The following is a 25,886-nucleotide window of genomic DNA, read 5'->3' as shown; positions in this document are numbered from 1 at the left end:
TGTATGTGGATGACATTTACGGGCTTCAGAATGACATGAGCCATCTGCTCGGCAACGAGAAGGGAAGAGCATCATGTTCTGCCTTCTATTGAAGGAAGGCCAACCAGGGCCTCTGAGTCAGGATGCTCTGATCAAGATGGGTGGTAGTCAGTAAGGCTGAGGGGGCATATGGCCTTGAGATAGTGAATCACAGGATAACTGGGAAGAAATACAAAGTGCTTAAACTTAGAATCACAGTCTTGCTGCTTTTAGCCTACCCGGGGACACGTTTCATGGCTGGATCTAAGAGTCCTCTGAATCCTGTTCCCTGGTAAATCTCAGTGTGCTGTACCTCCTGTTTTGATTCCTTTAGCCTTCTGCACAAGTCAAACTTCAGTGCTGAGTTTAAATTATCTGCACAATGTCTTCTACATTAGACACTTGTGGCTCTTTCCTCTACCGACTCCTTTAAGCTGGTACAGGATCTCAAGAGACTAGAATTGCACTGAACTGGACAAGATCTCAAGAGGATCTTATTCTTTTTCACAGGGCTCCCAGCCAGAAAGCTAAAGTAGTAAGATTGAGCCTGTGAATAGAGTGACAGCATACAAGATCTTATTGTCTGTATACAAGAGTCTGTGCTTGCATAAAATCTATTCCACCTACCACTGTTGAGCCCAGTAAGAAGACCCTTCTTACAAGACAGCCTACCTTGTCTTTTCATCATTATTATTGCCGTGAAAACCAGGATGAAGATTATAACGACCCCCAGTGGTACAAGAGTATATTGCATCCATGGACTCGATTCTGAAAAACAAAGAAACAAACAAAAAAACCAGTTAAAGGTCAATAGCAAATGCACTGTGGGTTTAAAAATACTCCACCCAGAAGTGAAGGGAGTGAGCCTCACCCCACCCGGAAAAGAGGGGAGCCTCTGTTTCAGTATCTGTCTCCCTGGGGAGATGCTTGTTTGCATGGCTTTAGAGATGGCTTTAAAGCATTAAGATTTCCATGTCTACCTCCTTACCATCATTTTACTTATTAGCCCTGTCTCTCCCATTTCTAATTTCACAAAGATGTTTTTAAATAAAATGCTTTCTTTTTCCTTGTCTAAAAATAGCATATTGGTGTCTCTCCTAAGCCAATCTCTTGTCCTGCTCCTCCATTTTAAAATCTCTAATGTATTATGTGCCCATTTTTGGTAAAAGGGATATGATGGTCCCGTGCACTTGTCCCTATGCCCCAAACTACTCCCATGAGACAACTGGGGCGGAGGGAGGGGGAGGAAATATGCTTTTCTTCTTAAAAAAAAATCAATACAATAGTGCTATTATTGCCTCTCAATGCAAATAACTATGTTGAACCTACCAGACCCAAACCAAAAGAAACACATGTAATGTTTCCTGGCAATTGTTACCCTATTCTAAATTAGCAAAGCTAACTGAGGTTTGAAATCACATAGCCAAATTTTGTAGCTTTCTCTCTACTTCAGCCACTGTGCTTAATCCTTTTGAACCAAGTATACCACTTTGTAAAACCAGCCTTTGTCTCAACAAGATATATGGCTCACTAACATAAAATTGGGCACCTGTAAGTACTTACAGTCACATGATTTTGATAGCAAATCTTGTAATGTATTTAATCAGAACAATTGTAAGGGGTGAATACTTGAATTATTTCCATTTTATAAGCAAGGAAACATCATGAAGAAAGTCAAGAGCTAGAGCTGGCAATAGGAGAGGAAACATGACCAAATATTCAAGACAGGCTTCCTGGGAGTTAGAGAGACTCCTAGATTCAGAACAGGCAGTGAGCCCACTCAAAGTACCAGCTTTCTAAGTAATGGCACTAATCTCCAGTGGTACTAGCGAGACAAATGCCGTGTCAGGCATTAACACTAATATGTAGGGGCACTGTATAGAATTGATTGTGAAGGAAATGGGGGTTTAAAAACGCCCTTCACAGAAGTCTAAATATATATAAATATAAACTTCCTGGTTGTTGAATCTTTGAGGGACCCATTCAGAAATTGAAAGGAAGAACTAAGTGTATTACAAGCATGATTTGGATATTTGGAGAACTGATGAAAATATAGACAGAAATCTGGTAAAAGCTCCAGCCCAAAAGCTACTAGAAGCGTTCTTCTGGGCTTGAAAGAGTTCTTTTCTTCCTAGGCTCTGCATATAGCTAGTCACAAGGCATCTCAATGCAGTGACAGTTCTCTTCCTCAAGTAAACCATGTTTTAACCCTTCCAAACACCAACGGCAACAGTCTTGCTCAAGAAAAGGAGAAAAGCTAGGTCTGGCAGCTTATGCCTCCAGTCCCGCCACTCAGAAGGCTCGAATAGGAGGGCTGAAAGTTCAAGGGCTGTGGCGCAAGACCCATCCCACCCCCGCCTTGAAAACAAATAAATGAATGAATGAACAACCAAGGATAAGCAGAGAGTTGGCTTCATATAACACATAAAATGAGGAAGGCAGTGTGTGATCTGCATGACACTCTGAAGAGTGTATGGTGGCTAAGAACTCTTTGTGTATGTACATGCATGAAAGTCTGACCATGAGTCTAATTGGGTCAGATTCATTGCTGTCAGTACCAGGGATGCTCAGAGAAAGCTTCCCAGTACAAGGTAAGAAGCAGAGACCACAGCCTGAGCTTCATGCACAAAGCGTAGGTGTTGGTCCAGCAAATCACTTCCTATTTTGAGTTCCTCTTTCTTCTAATATATGTATCTTGAGGAAGTCTATAACAAACACTAATTTAAGAACAAACACCTCAAACACTTATATCATTCCCAACAATAATATTTCTTCTGAATTTCATATGAGATTTACAGAAAAAAAAAAGACCAAAAACCAAGGTGATGCCTCTAAAACTGGAAAATAACAGACAACTGGCTTTCATGGAGACTTGCCTGCCAAATCCACCTTTCTTGCCTCCTCAGGTCTCCTGCTGGCAGCCATACTAATCACCTATTCATAGACAACAGCACAGGCTGAGGCTCCAGTGTGGGAACTTAAGGCTCATGCCTTTCTTTCCTGCATCTCAGGAGGATGAAATCACTCTGTTCCCTGTCTCCTATGACATAAGGGACTGGCTTCAGCCAGATATGAGAGGCGATCCAGCCATTAACTTGGAAGATGTGTAATCAAGTCTAATTTTTCCCTTTGCTGTTTAAGGTAGGTATGGATATATTGGTGGATATTTTTTAATAGAATCATTGGCTAAAGGAACTATATATAGTGTTAAGTTTACACGACCCACTGGTTTCACGTTGAGGAAACAAGTATATATAACATTCTAGAAGACATCAGTGGCCCAGCTGGGAAGGCAAGAACTGTAGAGTTCAAGGTTTCTGATAGACTCTGGAGATGGGAGTCCCACTAGGAAAGCAGCCATAGTCTCCGATGCCCGGGAGAGCCAAGGCCCTTTGGGTGGCCAACCCATCTCTTCACCATCTCCCTTCCACATTCTACTCCCCTTCCTGATGATGCTTCGGCAGTCCACCACACCTGCTCAGGCCCCAATGCTCAGGCCACTCTTCCTTCCTCAGTGTCACCTTTCCTGAACATCCCATTCTCATTCTGCCCTCTCCTCAAGACTTCAGCATCTCGTGTGGTCGATGCCACCCCACTGAGCTTATAACCCGTGTTTTCCCACCATTATCTTTGCAATGCAAACCATTTTAAATGATGGTATTACAAGCCAGACAGAGGGATTCGGCACCATGTGTACTAATTAATAACTGTGTACCTCAGAGAGTCCTTCATACCCCCTGAGGCCTGTTTCATCACCAATATACTGAAGATAAAATTATTTAGTTCACGGGCTTGTTCTGATGAACCACAATAATGTATATAAAGTGTTCAGAATCCATCACACCATCAATGAATGTACCTGCTTTTGCCAGACTTGGTTCTCCAGCAAACTGCTAGGAGACTGGAGATCATCTCTGTCACTACCAGAAAGTCTTCCCATCTGTGTAGCAGGCCCCCAGGTGCCTATACTTAATGTTCACCCATGTGGTGCTATTCATTGACCATGAGCTAAGCCCTGAGGAGCTCAGACACATAAGGACACCGTGCTGCTTCTGTAGGTTGTTTGGGTCAGATTGCTCACAGTTGCCAAATCTGGAAATGCTTTCCTGAGGCTTGTTCCTATTGCACTGCTTGCCTTTCTCTGTGCTGTTCTTGTGCAAGGATTGATCCTTCCATCTATTTCTACACTAAACAAAGGCAAAATGGAAGAACGCTACACCAAGATTCTGTGTGTTTCAGCCATCTGCAGAAGATCCGAAACGTCTCAAGGAGCAGATTCTACTGTGAACTGGGAAAAAGCTCCCATCCATCACCTGATAGACTCAGACCTTTCTCTCTTCCTTTCCCTTCCTTCCTTCCTTCCTTCCTTCCTTCCTTCCTTCCTTCCTTCCTTCCTTCCTTCCTTCCTTTCTTTCGTCCTTCCTTCCTTCCTTCCTTCCTCCCTCCCTCTCCCTCCCTCCCTCCCTCTCCCTCCCTCCCTCCCTCCCTCCCTCCCTCCCTCCCCCCCCCTCTCTCTCTCTCTTTCTTTCTTTCTTTCTTTCTTTCTTTCTTTCTTTCTTTCTTTCTTTCTTTCTTTCTTTCTTTCTTTCTCTTTCATCCTCCCTTCCTCCTTCCCTCCCTCTCTCCTCCCCCTCCCTCCCTCCCTTCCTTCCTTCTTTCCCTCCTTCCTCTTTCTTTTTGTCATTGTTGCTGAGAGGGGCTCTTTCTTTGAGGCTAGGCTGGCCTAGAAGGTGCTGAGTAGCCTTGCAAGCATCCTATCTCAGCCTCCCCAGTATAAGAGGCAGGTGCCTGTTCCCTTAGCTGCTGCTCATCTTCTGTATGAACAGTATCTTCCCATTTCTCAGATCATCCAGGCCACATCTATATTCCTATGTCTTAAGTACTATGAACCTTCCAGTTAGAAATTTTAGTAGTAGTCTCTTTAAAATAATGGTTTTTCATCTAGTAAAATGCACTTTGTCACCAAACTCCCACTTAGATAAAAAAAAAAAAATCTTTAAAGGTAGTCTCTGGGTCTATTCCTTTTTTTAAAAAATACACTCTCTTATTTCACCAGATATAGAATATGAAGACACTCTATATACATTTGATGAACTTAAATGACTGAATACAAATGGATCATAGAGAACTGACACGTATTCTTTTGTTAAAAATTATCAGAGTGCTAAATACATGAAGGTCTCAGAAGGCATGCTGGGTTACTTTCTGAATGCCCTGAGACAAAGAAAGTACCAATGACCTATCTGACATAGCTTTGTAATAACAACATGAATCTGGAAAAATGTGCTTTTTGGAGGCACCCACAACACATGACCTATGCTCCCATTTCCAAACCAGAAGATCTCTCTCTCTCTCTCTCTCTCTCTCTCTCTCTCTCTCTCTCTCTCTCTCTCTCTCTCTCTCTCTCTCTCTCTCTCTCCCTCTCCTGTTGCTCATTCATGTAGTGAGGCCTCTCAGGATGGTGGTTCTCAGAAATCTGATAAAAGTCCTTGGCTCTACAGGCCCTTCATTCACAAAGAAACAGTATCTCAACTAACTTTCTCTCTCTCTTTCTTTTTCTTTCTTTCTTTCCTTTTTCCTTTCCTTTTTTTTTAAACCAAAAGTATGATGCCTTTCTCCCTGCAGAAACCCCTCAGAGTCAGCTAAGTGGGCTGACTGAAAACACCTGTGCTATTTAGAGGAGCAAGTACTTTACATGAATCTCTACCCTGTAGTCCTTCTGCGGTATTAGATGTGAGTTGAACAAGAAAACCTGCACAGAGCCACACCTCCCTCCAAGGAAAATGCTAGCAATCTTCTTTTCCTTTTAGTCTTTGAAAATTGGTTGTCACAGCAACACAAAAGCTTCTCTCCCTTCAAGTCCTTAAATCATATTATTTAAGGAACAGAAAAAGAAAACAAAACAGAACCCAAGAAACGAATGTAGTTCATCCCAGGAGCCTCTGAGATGCTCACATAACGGTCTGAGAGTACCGGATCTCTTTCCGGCCTTTCATGTGGTTTTTCTCAGCAAGGTTTCTGGCATGGAGCACAGCTCCTTGAAGAAGTTGACACTCTTCAAGAGATGCCTTCTTAGTGGTAGTTTCCAGTGAGAATTGGGGGATGGGAGGAGGATACCAATTTCAAGTCTGGGAACATCTAAGAAAGTTATTATATGGAACCCAAACCTTCTGGAAACACCCTCCACAGCAGCCTGTTCCACCTAGATAATGTTGCAAAGGATACCAACCAATCATTTCTCCTATCCTTTCCTGGCAGAATGAGTCAGCTCTGGACACACAGTTGCCCAGCTAACAACTGTACTGCTTAGCTTTCCTGGTAAGAGGTATGGCCACATAATGAGGCTGTAACTGACTCGAAGTGTTCCACCTCTACCTTTCACCACTATTGTCAGGTTTGCTTGATGGGGCTGATATTGCAGAGGACATAACCATGGGCACGGAATGTCTAGGCGACTATGGAAATGAGACTTTGCTAGACTGGGGTAGGGGACACTGTGGAGCCCCAGTGTCAGCCTTTTCTTCCACTGAGCCAGTGTTTTGATAATTTCTTGAAAAAAGTTCTTCTTTTTAGTGTGGGCCTCCAGGGGCATTCCCTTCTCGCTGAATATTTAAGATTTTGAATCAATCATCCTTACACAGACATAATACTTTCAAAACATACTGATTAAGGACAGCAGCAAGCCCCACACAGTCCCACACCTGTCAACCCATGTTTGCATGCTTCATATAAAGGTAAAGCCCAGGAATGTAGGCCTTGGCATAAGAGACTGTATTATAATGGACATTGACGATGTACACAATTTCTAAGTGGCCACTGGATCAGGGATGATTATATGACTGTGGGCCTAGACAAATGTCATTGAAACTTCTTCCCAAGGAACAAACACACCCATGCACAGCTCAGCCTCACATCAAAAGGGTGTGCCAATATCACACTATATTTGTTCTTAGAGTATCATGAGTGACTTTGAGGTTTTCTTCCATTAAAGTGAAAATGTCCTCAAAACCAACTCTCCCGACTTACTGATTGCAATGTCTGATGAACCGTCAGCCTACCCTGAAGTTTCATTCCAGGACGGAGGTCTCCCTTGGAGCACACTGCATAAGAAGTCTTTGTTACACTAACAGTTGCTGCTTTGACCCAGGCCCCAGCACGTATGGATGGATTGTTGTCATAATGTTCTCCTATAACTAATTTCTTTTTCTTTTGTCTCTTGCTGACCCCAGTCTATTCTCTACACGGTAAAACCTCAATAGCTGTTTCGTCAATGTAAAAGCAATGCCTTAAAAATTCGCAACTTCCATTTGCAACTACAAAGTGAGAAACCAGTGATTCTCAGCCTGTAAGTCTTGACCCCTTCACGTGGTCTTTCCTAAGACCTTTGGAAAACACAGATATTTACATTACAGCTCATAACAGCAAAATTACAGATAGGAAGTTTCAACAAAAATAACTTTATGATTGGGGGTCACCACAACATGAGGAATTGTATCAAAGGGTCTTAATATTAGGAAGGTTGAGAGCCACTGTGATAGATACATAGAAGTGGATTTTCAGTAATTTAGGTGATTTCCTTTACAGCCCTGTGTGGAGGAAAGGTCATACTGCAAAGCGTCCATGGGTCTGACTTGAATGTGGTAAGAGCCTCCTCCATCTTTACTTGAACTGCAAGTTAACTGGCATTCTCTTAAAACCCATATTTGGAAGTCTTTAGGATGTGGCTTCAATTAAAGATGGGAGCTTTACAAAAATAATCAAATTAAAACTGGGATGTCATTGTAGTACTGTGGCTTAATTACTACACCTACCAACCCATATGTTGAAGTTCTGAGCCTTTCCAGAATGGTATTTGGGAACAGGTTGCTATGAAGATAATTAAATTCAAATGAGGTCAGGAGCGTGGCCCTTATCTAACCTGATGGGTATCTGTATCAAAGAGGGAAAGGAGACACAGGGATGCACAGAGGAGAAAAGTCATCTGCTGGTCAAAGAGAGGTCTTAGGAGAAGTTCAACCTGACAACACCTTGATCTTGAACTTCTAGACTCCAGAACATTGAGACAACGATTTCCAATAGTTTAAGGCATCCAGCATATGACATCGAGACTCTCAGCAAACTAAACACCCTAGCATCCCTTATTAACCATTCTTGTTGACATTCTCAGGAACTGAATCATAAATGTCACCTCCTCCAGAAGGAACATTAGCCATTTACCCTTTTCCTCTTCGAGGTGGCAAAACAGAGGCCCAAGAGAGGAAAGTCCTGTCTAGTAGCTTTCCTGACTGGACGAGGTCTCCATAGACTTCTACTCAGAGCACCATGTTTCTCCCCTTAGTGTCCCTCCATACAGTACAGCAGCCTGCTTCATAATATATACATAACACATAATGCATAACACATACACACATATGTACATACATATATACGTATGTATGTACACACACTAGTATATGAGTCATCCTCCATATGGCTTAAATGAGTAAAGTCATCTCCGGTGTTAGCTTAGGATGTCCTGAGCCAAATGCCCTCAAGCATAATCTTTATGGCTTGTCGAGATTTTATTATGAATTAGTTATATTCTTGTTAAGCTATCTGGAAGCATGGAAGGAGTATTCATCTCCATTTTTAGATAGGTTAATGTAAAATTTTTGCTCCCCTGTCCCTAAACAGGCTTTTACAATAAAAGGGAGCTAGCTGGCACAATGGGTATTTTTTTTTCCTTTGTCTCCAAGGAAAACAACTAGGTTTTTTTTTTTTTTCACCATAATTTCTAAGGTATTTTAAATGTAGAAACTCTTTGTTGGGAACTAAAAAGGGGGGCCTGGGGAAGAAGAGGGAGGAAAGACCCACGCCCCACCAGAGTTTTGCCTATTCTCTGGTCTGTCAGGTGTGGCAGAGCTGCCATACATTTTCCACTCAGCCCTGGGTGGTCATTCAAGCCTCTGACCCACTCTTCAGGGGATGGCCAAGGGGCAACCCTACCTGGGAACCCTGGAACTACTTTGCTAAAGCCACCAGTGTTATAGGAGAGAGGGATGAGGGAAGAGAGGTTCCCAACACCTTCGAGAGTGAGCGCAGCGGATCTTGACTGGAGCAGAGGAAGGCCTTCTAAGGGGAGATTAGGAAAGGCTCATTAGGAGAAAGCCTGCCTCATTCTCCAAGCGCAGAGGCGCTCTCTCTCTCTCTCTCTCTCTCTCTCTCTCTCTCTCTCTCTCTCTCTCTCTCTCTCTCTCTCTCTCCCTCCCTCCCTCCCTCCCTCCCTCCCTCCTTCTCTCTTTCTTCCTGCCTTTCTATAATAAAGCTCTAAAGCCATAGAATGTTTCTGTTCATGAAGGCCCACTGTGCTTGGAGGATGGGACAGGCTTTCTCCTAATGAGCTTTTTCTAATCTCCCCTTAGAAGGCCTTCCTGTGCTCCAGTCAAGATCCGCTGCGCTCACTCTTGCAGGTGTTGGGAACCTCTCTTCCCTCATTCCTCTTTCCTATAACCCCCGGTGGCTTTAGCAAAGTAGCTCCGGGGTTCCCAGGTAGGGCTGCCCCTTGGCCATCCTCTGAAGAGTGGGTCAGAGGCTTGAATGCCCACTCAGGGCTGAGTGGAAAGTGTATGGCAGCCCTCCCTCACCCGACAGACCAGAGAATAGGTAAAACTCTGGTGGGGTGTGGGTCTTTTCCTCTCCCCTCCCCCTCAGGGCCCCCCCTTTTTAGTTCCCAACAACTCTTCTAGGGCTACCTATGAGGATTTCAGTACCAGAGAGCTAGGTTCTCCCACTGGCTCTGTGTACGATCTCACTCAAGCCTTTCATTGGTTTTCTTTACTTCATTCATAGTATGAAGATGTTCATACTAACTATAGTATTTGATTTCTGTGAGGGTTGGTGATGTACTGGACATGCAGGTAGTATGTAGGGAACAATCAAAGCCTGTCTGCTGTCTGTTATCGATGAAGAATAAATGTCTCCAAGAAAGCTGAGCTTTTTCATGACTGTAATTAGAAAGAGACCCCTAGGATCATATTCTGGAAGCTTCCCACTCTACAGCACTGTTTGCTTGGTTTTGCCAGGATGCTCTGAATGACTGTGGGCAGCGGGGGCCTGGATAGAAGAGCCTACACAAGGTCTGTGGGCCACATTTAGAAAGTAGAGAGATGATTGACTATTTCCATGACATGGCCACATTAGGTTCATGACAGAATTCAAAGGAATATTCTGGGGTACAGGAGGGGTATTTCCTATCTGAGAGTCTTCTGGGGGAGGGAGGCGGTGGGAAATCTCTGTCACAGGAAGTGCTATGATGAACACATACTGTAGCTACAGTCCCCGCTCCTCTCTCCCCACCCATCCCCATGGAATTAGCTATTCCGGTTGGAGTCTCCTTGGGGTGATTCTTGCTCCATTCCCCAGAAAGGACAAGGTCAGGGTGTAAGAAATGCCTTTTGGGGCTCTCCCTGAACCTTCTTGTACAGAATCACACAGCCTGGCACAAGAGAGCAGTGGTCTATTCTGTATCTTTGTGGTTAGACTGGCTTATGTAATCAGCATTTTCCTCTAACAGAGCAACAATGCTTTCTACCCCGGAAAGGAGAAAACCTACTTAAAACCTATTTAAGTTTAGGTATTCATTCCATTAGTTGAAATTGAAGAAGCTTGAAGAGATACTTAAGTTCTGTGAACTTCAAGTTCCTCATCTGTAAAATGAAGCTGGTATAAGCGCCTGCCTGGCAAATTTATTGTGAACCAACGAGGCCTTGCCAGTATCACTCTGATTTCTCCGGTCCTCTAACTGGCTCTAAGATTCACAGTCCATTCATAGCATGAGCCCCTCCCTTATAGCCTGTACATCATTATTGAGTGAAGGTCTCATATCTTATATTTACAATGCATTGCTGAGGTGCAGAGATCAGACTCCCCTCTCTTGCAGCATAAGTACTTATTGACAGTCCAGAACACCAATAGGGAAGTATGTACTGATGGCAAAGGACTAGCTCATCATAACCGAGCATGGATGTAGGACTTAGGACCTGCAACCTGCAGTCCCTTTCCTACATATCCTTGAACACTGGACCCAAGGCACTCTCGTCTTGCCCTTGGAGACCTGAGTCTGGCTCAGATTCTGGGTCCCCCCTCCTTCCCTGTTTGTTCCTTATCTGTGAATCAAATGTAATAAAATGCCACCTAGGGCCAACATGGAAGCACCCTTGTTGAATGTACCTGGAGGCTTTGACAATATAAAGTCAACATGAAATATCATGGGCAAGGCTTAGCTGTTGAAGCAGAGCTATAGGACTAGTTAGCAGTGGATTTGCCATTGATGAGGTAACCCAGTGATCACCTGAGGAGGATTCCTGCTTGCATGCTTGCGATGATAGGTTGAAGGTCCTAGAGATACTGCTGACAGGGTTGCTTGCGGTGCAGTTGTAGATGCTGTCTTGATGCTGGTTGCTAAGAGTGATGTGCAGGAGGTGGGAGCGGTTGGCTCGGCTCAGCAGGTGGGTGCCTGCCTCATCACTCCAGCTGTAAGTCACATGGTCCCCTTTCTTCACTGTGCAGGCCAACAGCAAGCTGCAGGTCCCATTCTCGTTCTCCTGGGTTTTGTTTAGCACTTTAATCTCTGGAGGGGAGACCTGTTCTGTCGGGAGGAGGAACAAGGGAACCATCACTGAAACAAAGGTCCCGGAACTGTTGGCTGACTTATTTGTGCAAAGAAAGTCTAGCCAAATGTCACTTTCCCCTCCCTAGAAACATTAAGTGTGAGTTGTCGCTGCACAGATCATCCCTCAGCCCGTGCTGCTCGTTCTAGAAGCCTCTTTTGATAGAACAGAGACTCATCTGGCTGATAGTTCCCTTCTGCTAATACTGTCAGGATACTGCATGCCTCTCCTGGTGTTCACCGTCTAGATTGCTCTGCCTCATTCTATCAGGAATAAGATAGGTTTTGACTGGCTTATGAGTAAGTACAACATCCTAGACAGTGAGCTAGAAGCACGAGCTTCCAATGGTCGCCTTTCATCAGGCATGTGTGTGCGTGTATGCACGCGTGCCTGTGTGTATGTGTGTGTACTCGAGTGTGTGCTTGTGTGTGTGTGCACACGTGCGCGCGTGCATGTGCATGCCTGCCTGCATGTGCATGGGGTGGGGGGAGGCACGGGCTTTCTGGGTCTAAAGCAGTGGTAGGGTTTTTAATCTTAGCTACAAGTCCTATCAATCATACAATTCCAATGCCATGAGACAGGCAAGGTAAAAAGGGAGGAGCCGTTTATATGTTTAACTCAACTACTACAGAATCAGCACATCACTGGTATTACTTCTCTCAACTATTACAACTAAAAATAATTATTCCCATTTTGTAGGTGAGAAAACTGAGTCTTCAGAGAAACAGCATGACTTGAATGACTATGTAACTTCTAAGTGGCCAGGCTGAGATAAATACCTTAGTCTGATTCAGAAATCAGCCTCTGTCTCTCTCTTTTTGTCTCTCTCTGTCTCTCTCTCTTTCCTCAAAGAAAATCCTGGTTGTAGAGACAGCACTTCCCAACACACCCAGCTGATTATATAAGGTGTGACGAACTCAGTAAACTCATAAGAACAAAAGGACAGATTATATAATATTTACGTTATTTAAAAAACACATGATGTGCAGCCTCCACGCACACTCAGCAGATGGCTATGGGAGCTCTGCATTCTCTGTTTGCTGGAGGAACGTGCTGGGGCAGGAGAGAGCCAAGATGTTCTTCTTTCTCTCCTAGAAAGCTACAGCTTCCAATAATATGCTGGCTGTGAACTCCCATCCCATCCTTGGAGATGTAAAACATCCTTTTGAAAGAAGTCTCCACACAGCTGTCAGGAAGCCTTGGAAAGCAGACAGGCCTCAGGGCCTAAGGGGTAGGAACTGTAGGTGTCTTCAAGGACAGGAGTGGAGGTTAAAGGGGCTCAGACAAGTCCTGTATTCAGCCAAAATGTAGGTTCTACCGGTCCACAACTAAATAACTATGTAAGCAGATCCTGGTTCAAGTGAGAAGAGAGGTGTTTCTTTCGCAGTGTAGGTGGAACCCCTACCCCCCCCAAGGCTCTGGGACTTGGTGAAGTGCCTGTGGGTGTACTATCAGCTCTCTTTACCCTCAGAACCTCTGCTGTAGCAAACATCCCACATATGTGTGAGCAAGCACATGTGAAATCGCTTGCCACTGGAGTCTGGCTCCCTGGCAAATGAAAGAGGAGGTGGGTCTGTTCAGTTGTAGTCAAACTTTGTAAAAGTCAAGCTTGATAAATAAATATGTGTGTGTGTGTGTGTGTCTGTGTGTATTTTTATTTAAAAAAATAATATGCAAACTAAGCTAGTCCTTTGGCCTCCACACAGCAGGCTCCCTCTCTTTCAAAACAGGAATCAAATCAGCTTCCACCAATGGGAAGAAAAAGCCATAAAGGTCTGTTTGTCAAAGTGCTTCCCTTAAACTTAAATACCTGTTAGACCAGATCTTTCAAGTTGCTTCCAATTCCAGACATCCTACTTCTGGGAACGGCCTGAACTCTGGGACTGAGAACCTTCTAGGCCCTCCTGTGCTAAGTACAAAAATTCCCATTTTTACCATAAAGCTTCAGCTGCTTGCAGAATTGCTGAACAGAAACGTTCTCCTCCACGCTCACCAAGTACCATCCTTCACTCTCCCGCCTGTTCCCGAGGATCTTCAGGCTCAGGTTTTTTGATTGAAAGTGGTAGCCATCCTCCAGGTGATCTGGATAGCTCCCTTTAGAGAGATCAAAAGACACAATTTTCTTGTTGGATTTGCTTCCTGGGGACGTCGCCATGGTGACGAGGATGCGGACACTTTTGTTCACGCTCTTATTTATCTGATGTTCATTCGTCAGGGGCAGCCACGTGTCCTGTCCCAGCTTCTGGAGAATCACTGGGCAATCCATCACACCTCCACCTGAGGGAAGGACGGGAAGACAATTACTTATGATGGAAGATCTGGAGACATTTGTTATGTTGAGGATAGAGAAAGACAGACTGAGACTCTGCTTACTTCCTGAACGATATCATATTGTCAGGTGGTGGTCTACCAGGATTCCCACTAGGATCCTAACTGTAAACTTCAGTATCTCAGAGCATCCAGTGGAAATCCTCAAATCATGAATACCAGGGTTCTCTCAACTCGGACTGAACAGCGAAGGCACAGACAACAGAGGTAAAGTGAGTGACTTCCTTAAAGTGACAGTAGTGAGCGCCAGAGTCAGAGACTGGAACCTTAGGCTGTAAATTCTCTGCCAAGGTTCAATATGCAGGGTGAAGAGCAGTGACAGTGAGGAGGAGCCTGGAAGCATCAAGTCAGGTGAGAAGAAGCAGAGAAGGGTCTGAGGCCTGTGAGAACTAGGACGGAGATGCTCTTTGTGCCCAAACTGGAATCTTGCTTCTCCAACAATCCCCGATTGTTAATAATGGTAAGGACAAGAGATTATTTTGTTTCCCTTGTTTAAAAATGCTGAACCAACAAGAACAGGGGGGGAAAACCCCAACGAAAACTCAAAGCTCTTTCAAACCACTCTCAGGGATTCTAGTGCTGAGCATTTAATACCTCTGCTTCTTTCAAAGCCGCAGCCTAACCCTGAACCCTCCTGCCTCCTCTCCCAGGGGTTGCCTCCCTTTCTGATTCACTGAAAAGAAAAAAATAGAGAAGAAACCAAAAGCAGATTTCAATCTATGGAGATCCCAACCAGCCAATCTACCTGGAGGACTGACCCGTGCTCCCATCCAAGACTAGTATCTTCCCTAGAGAAGTACTCTCAGGCTTTCAGGCTTTGCCTCCGGAGCCAAGCCCTGCACTACCGATGCCTCCTGGAATTCTTCCACCAACACACACATACATACAAACAGTTAATTGCCCTTATCTGAGAGAGAGAGAGAGAGAGAGAGAGAGAGAGAGAGAGAGAGAGAGAGAGAGAGAGAGAGAGAGAGAAATTCTCCTCCCACCCCAGGTCTATCCTTAGTCACTTGGTTATTTTCATTTTCTTTTTGGAAGGTTCTTGCACATCTATTTATGTTTTCTGCGTTTACTTCCTGACCCAATTTTCCCTGTATCCACTCCAGACAACTCTTCTTCCAAATTCTCATAGGATCACGCTTGTCAGTCTGTCACACTGAGCCAAGTCTGTTAATTCTCCATCGTTGCCTTGCGTGTTTCTCAGGAACCCATGGTGTAGTTCATCACCCCTCTGTTAAACATGGTCTGCATTTGGTCCCCAAGATACTACACTTCCATGACTTGCTTTTTTGTTTTTCTTCTTTTATCGTTCTTAGTTTCCTTAGGGGAAACTTGTGTTCTTTGAGATCTCTAAGTATCAGAGCATGGTCGGGCTCAGGTTTCCTTCTTTTCCTTATCTACACCTCATTTCTCATTTAGCTCCACAGTGTGACATAACTGCAATATTTACAGTTGTAGACCATCGCTAATCCTTTCACTGTAGACTCCACCACCTACATAGATGGGCACTTGGAAGTTTAAATAGCGTCCAACGTTAGCAAAGAACTCTGCTCAGGCATGACAGATCATCCAGTTTCTCAGGCCAAGAACACTGGAGGACCCTTGAACCTGTCCTTTCTCCTACTCCACATTTAGTCTTGACAGAAAATCCTGCTGGCTCTAATTCTCAAGTTGATCCAACACAGAAGTCCTTGCCACCTATTCCTTCCTGACACCGTCACCACAGGCCTAGCTGCTACCACTCTGCCAGCTAATCTCCCAGCCTTTATACCTCGGACACAGTGATCCTTTAAACCATGTCTGATTTAGGTTTTTCTTTCTATTGTTTTTAATCTTCCTGGGCGTTCTAGCCCTTACAAACTTCACAGTCTTTGAATCTGCTCACTTCGAACTTAGCGTTGCTCCAAACCCATTCCGTGCCCACTCTCTGGCTTTCACTGCACTATGGCCACAGAACTTCCCTGCTCCAGAACCTCATCAAGAACTTTCCCGACCCTGGAGAGTTCTTCCCTTATGAACCTGAACTTCTCAGTGCCTTACTTTACTTTAGGTGCCTCCTCTGACAGATTTCCTAGGACATACTTCCTGCCCTTGCTGTCACCGTCTGGTGTTAAATGCACAGTTATCCATTTGTATTGCTGTCTGTCCCACTTGAATACAGTCCTTCTCTAGAGAACAAACGAACAGACGTCATACCAGTGTTTGTGTCTGATGTCCTGATACAGTGTTTGGCACAGACAGGCTCTGAAATAAATATCTGTTCAATTAGCAGGCACTGAAAGCCATATTACCCTCGGCAAGCTCCTGTTTACCTTAGCCTGACACGTATACAACCGAATTTAACCCTAAGTTAATGTTCATGTTAGGAACACATGACTCTATGAGCATAGATTGCTCTCGCTGATAAGAGATTCGAAAGGGTAGAAAACCACCTGTTTCTGCAACAGGTCTGCTAGAAAAGACCCCATTTCAACTGTGGTAGAAATGAGCTGTTGGAAATTGGGTAAAATGTCCAAAATATTCTTGACATCAATGTGCTCTGAAATCCCTATACTGTCTACTAAATGACCCAGCCCAGATTAATGAAATACTAGTGATTTGGGGAAAAATGCTTTCTACACCGGCTACAGTCAAGATGAGTACTTGACTGTACTCATTGGTGCTTGGCTGTTACAGGAAAGCATGGTAGGTGTTAAAGAACTAGGTCTTTGGGGCGTTGCTAATATTTTCCCTGAAAACACAGTGCTCAGCCGGTTCTCGGTTAAGGTGGCAACGCTTGGTTTTCCTGTGGTTGTCTGTTGCAATTTTCCCAGTGGTACCCTGGGAAGAACACTGGGCCTTTCTTTTCCAGCCACACTCAGAAATGCCTGACAGTTCCAGACGACACACCTCCTCTGATGGCTTTACACCCGAATTGTAACAATGTGCCCAAGATACAGTTTGGTCTCTTGGGTCCTGAACCCAAGTTTCTCTATGTAAAAGAAACAGGGAAGACTGAGAGCCACCCATGGACCCCTGAACATACAACTCGGGGATCACTTCCATAAACACCATTTCTCAAAGAGAGCTGAACATTTAAAAACAGAATCACTCTCACACTGTTGACATTTTAAACTAATTTTGATATGAAGAAGAAGGGGGAAATGGGGACATTAACCCTTTCTAAGACTGTTAACTCTTTTTCACTCTCCTACACGTCTCCCACACCTTTTCCTGTCACCAGACACTGCAGGCTTGTTGTTGTTGTTGTTGCTGCTGTTGTTTGTTTTTGTACTTTCAGAGTACAGAACTGGTACAAGGAAGAGAAAGGTAGGGTAGGAAGTAGCCAAACAAACAAACAGACAAATGATAGAAGTCGAGAGGAGAAAGGATGAAAGGAAACCGATGGGGTAGATGAAGACAGTCCACACATAAGGACTGGAGTCAAAGTTCCACCAGAAGGAGACCCCAACACCCAAACACATGAGAAGAAAGATGACGTAATTGCTCCCATGACCTCTGAGTCTGGAGGGTGCTCAAATGGAAACACATGCGGGGCTGTAAAAGCCTTCAAGTGGAGTCTCTTTTCCTGAAACATCCTCCTGCCTGATGAGGGTTTTCCAGCGAGCCTGTGATTCAGTGTAGCCCTGTTTACTAGAAGAGACTGGGCAGGAACATTTCTATACCTCACACCAACTCACTTTCCTTCACGAGTATTTCTGCTTTGATGGTGGAGTGACTCATATGGGCAGGTGAACAGTGGCCTGATACGTTCAGGATTTAGCTAAGCCTTTGACAAAGTGGGGTTTCTACCTCAGGACCTTATGTTTGGCTCCATTATGGTATTTTACATATTCTTTTATTACCTCGCTACATTCTTCTTTTCTCTTTTTTCTTTTCTTTCTTCTTTCTTTTCTTTCTTACTTCTTTCTTTTGTCTTTTCTTTCTCTCTTTCTTTTTATTTTTACTTATTTTTTATTTTTAGAAAAGAGACAGGGGGCTGGAGAGATGGCTCAACAGTTAAGAACACTGACTGCTCTTCTGAAGGTTCTGAGTTCAAATCCCAGCAACCAAATGGTGGTTCACAACCATTTGTAACAAGATCTGACACCTTCTTCTGGAGTGTCTGAAGACAGCTACAGTGTACTTACACATAATAAATAAACAAATCTTTAAAAAGAAAAGAAAAGAGAAGGAAAGAAAAAAAAGAGACAGGTCTCATGGGCCTCACAGTTCTAGAGGTAAATGTAGACTCAGGAAGGAAAAAAACAACTGGTCTAAGGATTGTTTTTAAACCTAGATAACCTACTAAGATGCCTAGTCCAAGGTTGAGAGGGCTGGGTCTTCGTTGCTCACACTGCTTGCACTCCTCATCCCCCAGCCTGAAAGCCTGGCCCACCTTTTGCCTGTCCAGTTCCTTCCACCCTCCAGGTCTTCTGATGAGGGAAGACTTTCCAGACTTCAGGTTTAGGGTAGGCTTCCTGCCGCCTCCTTCCCTCTTCCATCTCTCCATCCCTCCTTTGTGCTTCTCAGCACAATTTTTATCTACGTTAGCACTTGTTGTGCTCACAGAGTTAGAAGCATTCAAGAAGAGGGATTGTATCTTTTATTCACTGTGGTATTCTAACAGTGATTCTCAGCCTTCTTAACCTGGCGACACTTCATTCCTCAGGTTGTAGCCACCATAAAACTATTTCACTGCTACTTCCTAACTGTAATTTTGCTACTGTTATGAGCTGTAACATAAATATCTGATATGCAGGGTATCTGATATGTGACCCTCCGAGAAGATGTGACCCACAGGTTGAGAACTACTGTTCTAACTGGTACCTGGGACTCAATGGGAGCCCAAGAAATCCTTCTTATCAAAGTCAATAAATGAAATTAAATGGGTTGAATGAATGAACGACACCATGAGTCTAAATGCCCCCCTTTCCACAATCAAGATGAATTCCATTTTCTTTCTATAACATCCCCAATGTGGGATGAGAGACTATTCCTCCCCACTTTTCTGGTGAGGATTTACAAGTTCCTTAGCCACAAACCATGGGTTTCTTTATTGCAACAGACCCCTTGCCATTCCACCCAAACACTCACATCACTGAAGCCTGGGATGTATCTCCATCTAAAGTTCTCCTTCCCAACTCTAGTAGACTCCAACCTACTTTGTGAAGGATACTCGAAACATGGACAGAGTGTCATCTATAGCAAGGGTTATAGAAAGAAGGCAAGTCTTCATTCTAATCTGTTTTGTTTTGTTGAAGTTTCAGAAATGCACATGCAACTTTCCTCTAATAAACAAAAAAGGTTAAGCAAAAACCACTATGACAAAAAAGTTTCTACTTCCCAGCTCCCCATCAAATGCTTCCTACGTGCCTCTTCATTTTCCTTCCTTTCAGCAATGCCTCTCTCCTTTTGGAAAACCCCATACTCAATTAGTTTCAATTTAATTCAACATATACACCTTAATCACAGACATCGTAGCCTAGTTTTCCTCTTGGGACCTTGAAACACATTGGATCATTCTTCCCAGTCCTCAAACAGAGCATATCAAGTTTCATTCACTGAAACGTCTAGCATCCAGCCTCATGAGTACAGAGAAACGGTTAATCTAGTCTGCTTATCTTTCTTCAGTGACAAAGTTCTAGCAATGGTGGCACCAATCTCATAGGGCTGGTATGAGAATTTGAAGGATAAAACACTTAAAACAATGCTTTCTATAAAGTTTGTCTTGCAGTTATTTACCCAAAGATAGCAACTCTTTATTCTGCCTCTTGGATTAAAGTCAAGATGCCATATAGAAGCTGCCTAGCTTCTTGAACATCACTCACTTACATGTGAAGTTCACTGTAAATAAAGACATCAACTATCCTTTAGGAGCCTTTGCTTTTCTTGGGAAGGGACGTTTGCACTTTTTGCATCTTATAGTTCTGAGTAGGAACTGAAAATTGAGCAGAAATGGGAAGGTGCACACTTTTTTACAAGAATCAAGCTCCTCTGGGTTGCCCTGACACGACTGATAAGTCTCATTTGCAAAGTATTTCTATTTGGGTTTTAATGGGGTTTCACAAAAGAGTACACATTTATAAATAGAAACACTGACAAAAATTGAGCTTATTTTAGAACGTGGAATGCAAGGAAAGAATAGTTGCCAAGTGGAGAGACATGTATGTATCCTGGGGCTGGGCTGTCGCTCACTAGCCAGTGACCTCCTACCCTTAAGCAGAACATTTGCTAGCTACATCTGAGCTGCTACAGACAAGGTTAGACAAGGAGAAAACCAAACGTTCATTCCATAGTTACTACAGTCACCAAGTAAGCCAGCAATGGTGGGTTCAAATGGTATGCAACAAGAAGGGCTTAGCTCTACCTCCAAAGATGCTCAGTTTGATTATCTCAAAGTGGAGCTAGACAAGGGTCTCCTCATCTGAGACTTGAATAAAAGATTCTAGGTACAGCCCCCCACCCCCAATCCCTGGCACATTTCAGGGTTTTTCTTAGAAAAGTCCATAATGGATTTACAGTCATGAATCCCCCACGACCAAAATGCTCTGGCTCTCAGGATTTCCCCGATCCGCTTCCTAAAGCCATCTCTGCCAGGCTGTCTCCCACAATCTAATTAAACTCTACAATGGAGTTGACCATTCATTCCATGGTTAGCCCAGTATGCACTGCTTAGCACGGTTGCTCTCCAATACCTTTCCTTACAGTTCCCACCCACTAAGTAGAAAACAACAGCTTGCCTTGGAAAAGAGAAGAACCAGAGGGATGGGAGAGAAGTCCTGCTCCTTTAACCCTTTGCCATCACTTGAGCCCACTGCAGAGCCTTGAAGTTTCCTGATTGCACTTTCCCCATTCTGTAAGCAACCCTGGGCTCCAAAATCCCAACGTTTCCTCTTCTTGGTGCTTTGGAGTCATCTCTTATAAGAAAGCATGACCACACCGCAGCCACTGTCTGGTGTGAGCCTAAGGTCTGAGGTTTCCCACTTCTACCTGTTGCTCCTATCACCCTTGCTTTTCACTGGACCGGTGTTCTTTGTCTGCCAATGATGTACATGTGAGAGTCGTTTTCCTCAGCAGAAGTATAGGTCAAGTGTCCCAGAGCTTTGGTCCCTAGCCTGGGTCTTTGCCAGAAGGGTAGCCACATAAACCAGCTACTCAGAATTTTAGCCTGAGTCCAGGAAGCTGACTATGGACATAGCAGGTGCCTTTAGCTTCTGGTTTCCATAGAAACTAGTGTAGATGGGACAAATCCTTGTAGCCCAAGGCTCAGGGAACTCAACAGGTTTCTTCCTCTTTGAAAGACACAGTGGAAACCCAGAGGCACTCTCCTTAAAGAAGAGGCAACTGAACAGCACTCCCCAGCCCTTGGCTTCTCCATCCATGGGGCTCTGCTGATTCCAAACTGCTAAACACAAGACTCAAACCCTTTAAACAAATGGACACTCACCTGTTCCGTAGCTCAACTCAAAAGCCAGGGAGAGAAACAGAAGTATTCTCCAGGAAAGGGATCCTTTGGGATCCATTAGCCAGCAATCGCAGACAGGGTCCCCAGCTGTGAGCTCAGCTCAGCTCAGCTCGGCAGGACAGCTGCTTACTGTTACCCCCAAGGAAGAAGCTCTGATCGTCGAAGTGCTGCCTCTGCTGACAAGTTCCTGAACCAGCTTCCTGTCTCAACCGGGTTTTTTTTTTTTTTTCTACTTGAGCCTCCAGGATTGCTCATTTATGATCAGGCTTAAATCACTTTATCACTTCATTGTTCTTGAGAAGCCAAAGTCAGGTGTTCAGACCCATGGGAGTTGGGAAAGGGGCTGTAATGTCACATCAGTCAAACCCTGGCTTGGGGAAGAAGTGTGATTCCCCCCCCACCCCTCTTTTTTTCTAAGCTGTTTCCAGGAAATGGGTGTCACAAGTTCTTTGAGCAGATCTGTCTGGTAAACTCTTCTTGGATCCTAAGAAAAAAACGGACATTGAGTAGACCACCTACAAATTAGGGAATCCAGAGCTCAACTTCTATTTGTAACTTACTTGGCATGAGATGACAGGACTGTTACTTATGATTCGTTACATAATCTCATTGAATACCTGTGCAAGTGATACTTTGAGCTATAGTCACAAACTGATAGAGTAGACAGGCGTAGACATCTCTGACCAACAGCCCATTTTCCTGACAGGCACAGTGGGGCAGAATCAAGTTAGCTCTCTGTTGCCTTCAATTTAGAAGTTGTTTGTAAGGTTTGCTATGGAGAAAGGATGGAAGAAAGAACTTCCATGAACAGAACACTAGAATAGGAGCTCAAAAGGAGACTTTGAAAGGTGAGGCTGTGTGTGTGTGTGTGTGAAAGTCAAAGAACAACCCCTAGGAATCAGCTTTTTTCTTCCATCATGTGGGATCAAGTAATTAAACTCACGTTGCCAGGCCTATGCAGCAAGTATCCTTATCCACCAAGCTATCTTACTAGTCCCCAGGCTAATGCTTTTAGAATCCATTGTCATATTCACAGATAATCTACTCTTGACCCCAAAGGTCATGGGGTAGAAAGAGCTGGAGTTAGAGGAAAACTGGTCTGTAGTTCTCTTTGTTTTCTCTTCTCCTGCCTCCTGTATCCAACTTCATAATGATGTATTGGGCATGGTGTGTTCCCAGATGTGTCCTCACTGTGGTAGCTAGGAATTAACTCCACATAAGGGGTTAATATCATAGAAATTGAAAAATGATATAAATTGGAGTTTCCTTCCTTCCTCCCTCCCTCCCTCCCTCCCTCCCTCCCTCCCTCCCTCCCTCCCTCCCTCCCTCCCTTCCTTCCTTCCTTCCTTCCTTCCTTCCTTCCTTCCTTCCTTTTCCCTTTTCCTTTGTTTGTTTGTCTGATGGTTTTATTGTATTTTCTTTTTTTGAGATAGGGTCTCACTATGTAGTTCTTGCTGGCCTGGAACTCACCATGTAGACCCGACTGGTCTCCAATTCACCTGGTTCTGCTTCCCAAGTGCTGAGATTAAAAGTGTGCACCACCACACCTGGCTATTGAATCAGAGTTTTCAAGAATAATGCATGCCCTTGAGTCACACAACTCCTGGAATGCATGCTCCATCCTGTGTGCTTAGGTCAGGCCCCTCCCTCTCTTCAAAGACTTAGACTCATGTTCACTTTATTCTTCTAGGATGAACTCTTTACTTTTAAAAAATAATAGTTTTATTAGTTCTTTGAGAATTCTATCATATTCATGTCCCCTATTCTTCCAAGGACATCCACCCAGCTTTGTGTCTTTTCCTTCTTAGCCCATCAAAACAATTTTGTGCTGCCCAAATATTCCTGGATGTGTGATCTTCCACCAGAGCCTGGATGACTTACCAAGGACTATGTTCTTGAATACATATGTGTCCCGCTGTGTCTGGAAGACACTGGTTCCTTGTAGTCGCCCACCACCTCTGTCTCTTACATTCTCTCCACCCCCACTCTTGTGAAAAGGGGACCCAGTATAGATGTTCCATGCGAATGAGGATCTATAATGAAAAAGAGCAAGCTGAGCAAAGGAAAAATACTAAATGTACAGTTGGGGGGAGTAGAAAATAGCACCAAAAATTTCAATAGAGTCAAGTCCAGTGCTCAAGAAGATAAAAGGTTTAAAGAAAAGTCTAATGCTAAGTGGAATAGAGGGAGCGGTGACCTCAGGACAAGACCAGAGCCAGCTAAGCTTCTGATTTGTGAAAAGCAATTAATGAACTGTGAAAAGGAATTAAAGAAAAGCTTTAATCCCAGCACTCCAGAGGCAGAGACAGGTGGATCTCTGAGTTCAAGGCCAGTCTCATCTACAGATGGAGTTCCAGGACAGCCAAGCTTAGGGCAGTGAAGAAAACCATCAAAACCATAAAGTTGATGCAGATATAACCGAATGATTGTGTGTGTGTGTGTGTGTGTGTGTGTGTGTGTGTGTTTGTGTGTTCTAGCCCCAGCAAGTAGCAGAACTTGGTAATTTTAGCTACATGGCTCTGGCTTTATAGTAAAAGATAAAAGAAAGGGGTTGCAGAATCTCCCTCCATGACAAAGGAAAGCTGTGGGTGTCTCTGCATGGAGGCCTACAGAGGCTATTGTGTGAAGCTGTGAAGGTGAAGCCTGGATTGCCTTGGAACCACAAGAGGTTGGAGGTGCCAGAGCCATTAGAAAAGCTGCTAACAGGGACTGGGACCAGCCCAAGAGAGGAAGAAGTGTGTTGCAGTTCACAAAGCTGAAAGGAGTTGGAGATCTGAGGAACACTTTGACATTAGACATAGAGATACAGAATAGGAGTTTGCCCAGCTAGTTTTCTGTCTTGATGTGTCTTTCTTCACTATGCTCCCATTCTTTCCTTTTGGAGTGATAATATATATCCTGTGTCGTTGTATGTTGGAAATATGTGATCTGCTTCTTCATTTTGATTTTACAGTGGGTTCTAGTTAAGAGATTGTCCACAAGCCTCACAGACTTTGAACTGTGGCTTTTTAAACAGTGTTGAAACTGTGATCGACTATGAGGACTTTAGAAGTTGGACTAAATGCATTTTGCATTATGATATGGCTACAAGCCTATGGGAGTCTGAGAGTGTAGTGGTTTAAATGGGAATGGGTCCCATGGGTTCATAGAGAGTGGAGTTCTTTGGATTTTGAGGTTTTAGAAGCTCAAGCCAGGCCCAGTGGCTCACAATCTCTTTTAGCTGCCTACTGAGCTGAACGAAGAACTCTCAGCTCCTTCTGCGCTATGTCTGCCTGCACACTGCCAAGATTCTCACCATAACAATAATGGACTAAACCTCTGAACCACTCCCAGTTAAATGTTTTCCTTTATAAGGGTTGCCACGGTCATGGTGTCTCTTCAGAGCAATAGAAACCCTAAGACAGGCCATGTGGCTAATTCAGTTTTCAGAATTTATACAGCTCTGGGCAGAGCTGTTCCTTCAATGTAGAGAGCGGATGCTGACAGATCAGACCAATGTGGAACGACACAGTTGAGCACATCTTGTATTGACAAAGCCATTTTTTCTGAAGCCAACACATTTACTATGTTGTTTTATCCTCACAGCAACCCAGGAGCAGACAGGGCTCATGGGAGTATAAAACTGACCCTAGGCCAAACCTGGGAATCCAGCCTCTAAATAAAGGGTATTTTCCCTTTTCCAGGAAGACACTTATTATTCCTAGAAGAATCCAGAAATTGGAAAGAAAGGAGTGTCACTAACGGTAGACCCTGCAGGTCAGGCTTTTCATATACATTATTCCATAAATCTTTGAAACAATAAGATGCTGGTATGATTTCCCTATTTTACTGATGGATGTGTAAGAGTTGTGACACACACACACGGGGGGGGGGTTGCCAGTCTTTGGTCTCATGATGGCCAATAGCTTACTATCTATAGAACATGTCTTCTAGTACGAGCAGTGAAAGAATCCTAGATATGTGTGGTTTCTCGTTCCTAGCCCCCATCACCTGTGGCACAGTACCACTTCCTCCCTTTGGGTACACAGTGCCTCACTCTGAGAGTGAGGAGGACTATACAAAGAGCAGCCTCTCCCAAACTCAAATGGGCTTTGCAGTGAACCCATATCCAATTCTTTATTTTTAATTAGTAATGTCTGTATTATGTGTGTATATGAATGTGTTGTGTGTGTATGTGGCTTTTATGTGGACATCAGGGACTCAGGCTCAGGTTCCCAAGCTCGAGGGGCGGACACTTTACGGTCTGAGCCATCTTCTCAATCTCCGGCTCTTGAAATCCACGTTATGCTGTCTTCTAAGATTTGCTATCCTTTCCTTCTCTTGATGCATAACTACAAGTGGCAAAGTTGCCTGCCTGCCAGTTTCAGGGGCTGATGCCTCTGACCATGTTGGTTTCCCAACCAATGACCATCTTCAACATGACTTCTAAGTAAAAGTCCTCTATT

The 25,886-nt window shown here is 44.0% G+C and overlaps 1 protein-coding gene across 4 annotated transcripts in view; it reads right to left on the bottom strand.

Moving 5' to 3' along the window:
* Slamf1 (signaling lymphocytic activation molecule family member 1) overlaps positions 1 to 21,595 on the bottom strand; it is a 34,054-nt gene extending 12,459 nt beyond the window's left edge. For 2 of the 4 annotated variants that reach the window (NM_013730.4, NM_001360898.1), the window contains exons 1-4: positions 21,424 to 21,594; positions 13,602 to 13,943; positions 11,348 to 11,644; positions 691 to 786 (exon numbers count right to left, since the gene is read on the bottom strand). In NM_013730.4, the coding sequence (NP_038758.2) occupies positions 691 to 786; positions 11,348 to 11,644; positions 13,602 to 13,943; positions 21,424 to 21,499 (811 nt within the window). In that variant the 5' untranslated portion in view covers positions 21,500 to 21,594. Of the gene's footprint in view, positions 1 to 690; positions 787 to 11,347; positions 11,645 to 13,601; positions 13,944 to 15,075; positions 15,214 to 21,423 lie in introns of those variants that run through there. The other 2 variants (XM_006496873.3, XM_006496872.4) reach the window with 2 other exon arrangements.
* Positions 21,596 to 25,886: the final 4,291 nt, after the last annotated feature.

Source organism: Mus musculus, chromosome 1 (genome assembly GCF_000001635.26).
Source record: "Mus musculus strain C57BL/6J chromosome 1, GRCm38.p6 C57BL/6J".
Classification (NCBI taxonomy): Eukaryota; Metazoa; Chordata; class Mammalia; order Rodentia; family Muridae; genus Mus; species Mus musculus.
Note: the sequence above shows the minus strand (reverse complement) of the source record. Positions and strands in the feature narration are given on the sequence as shown.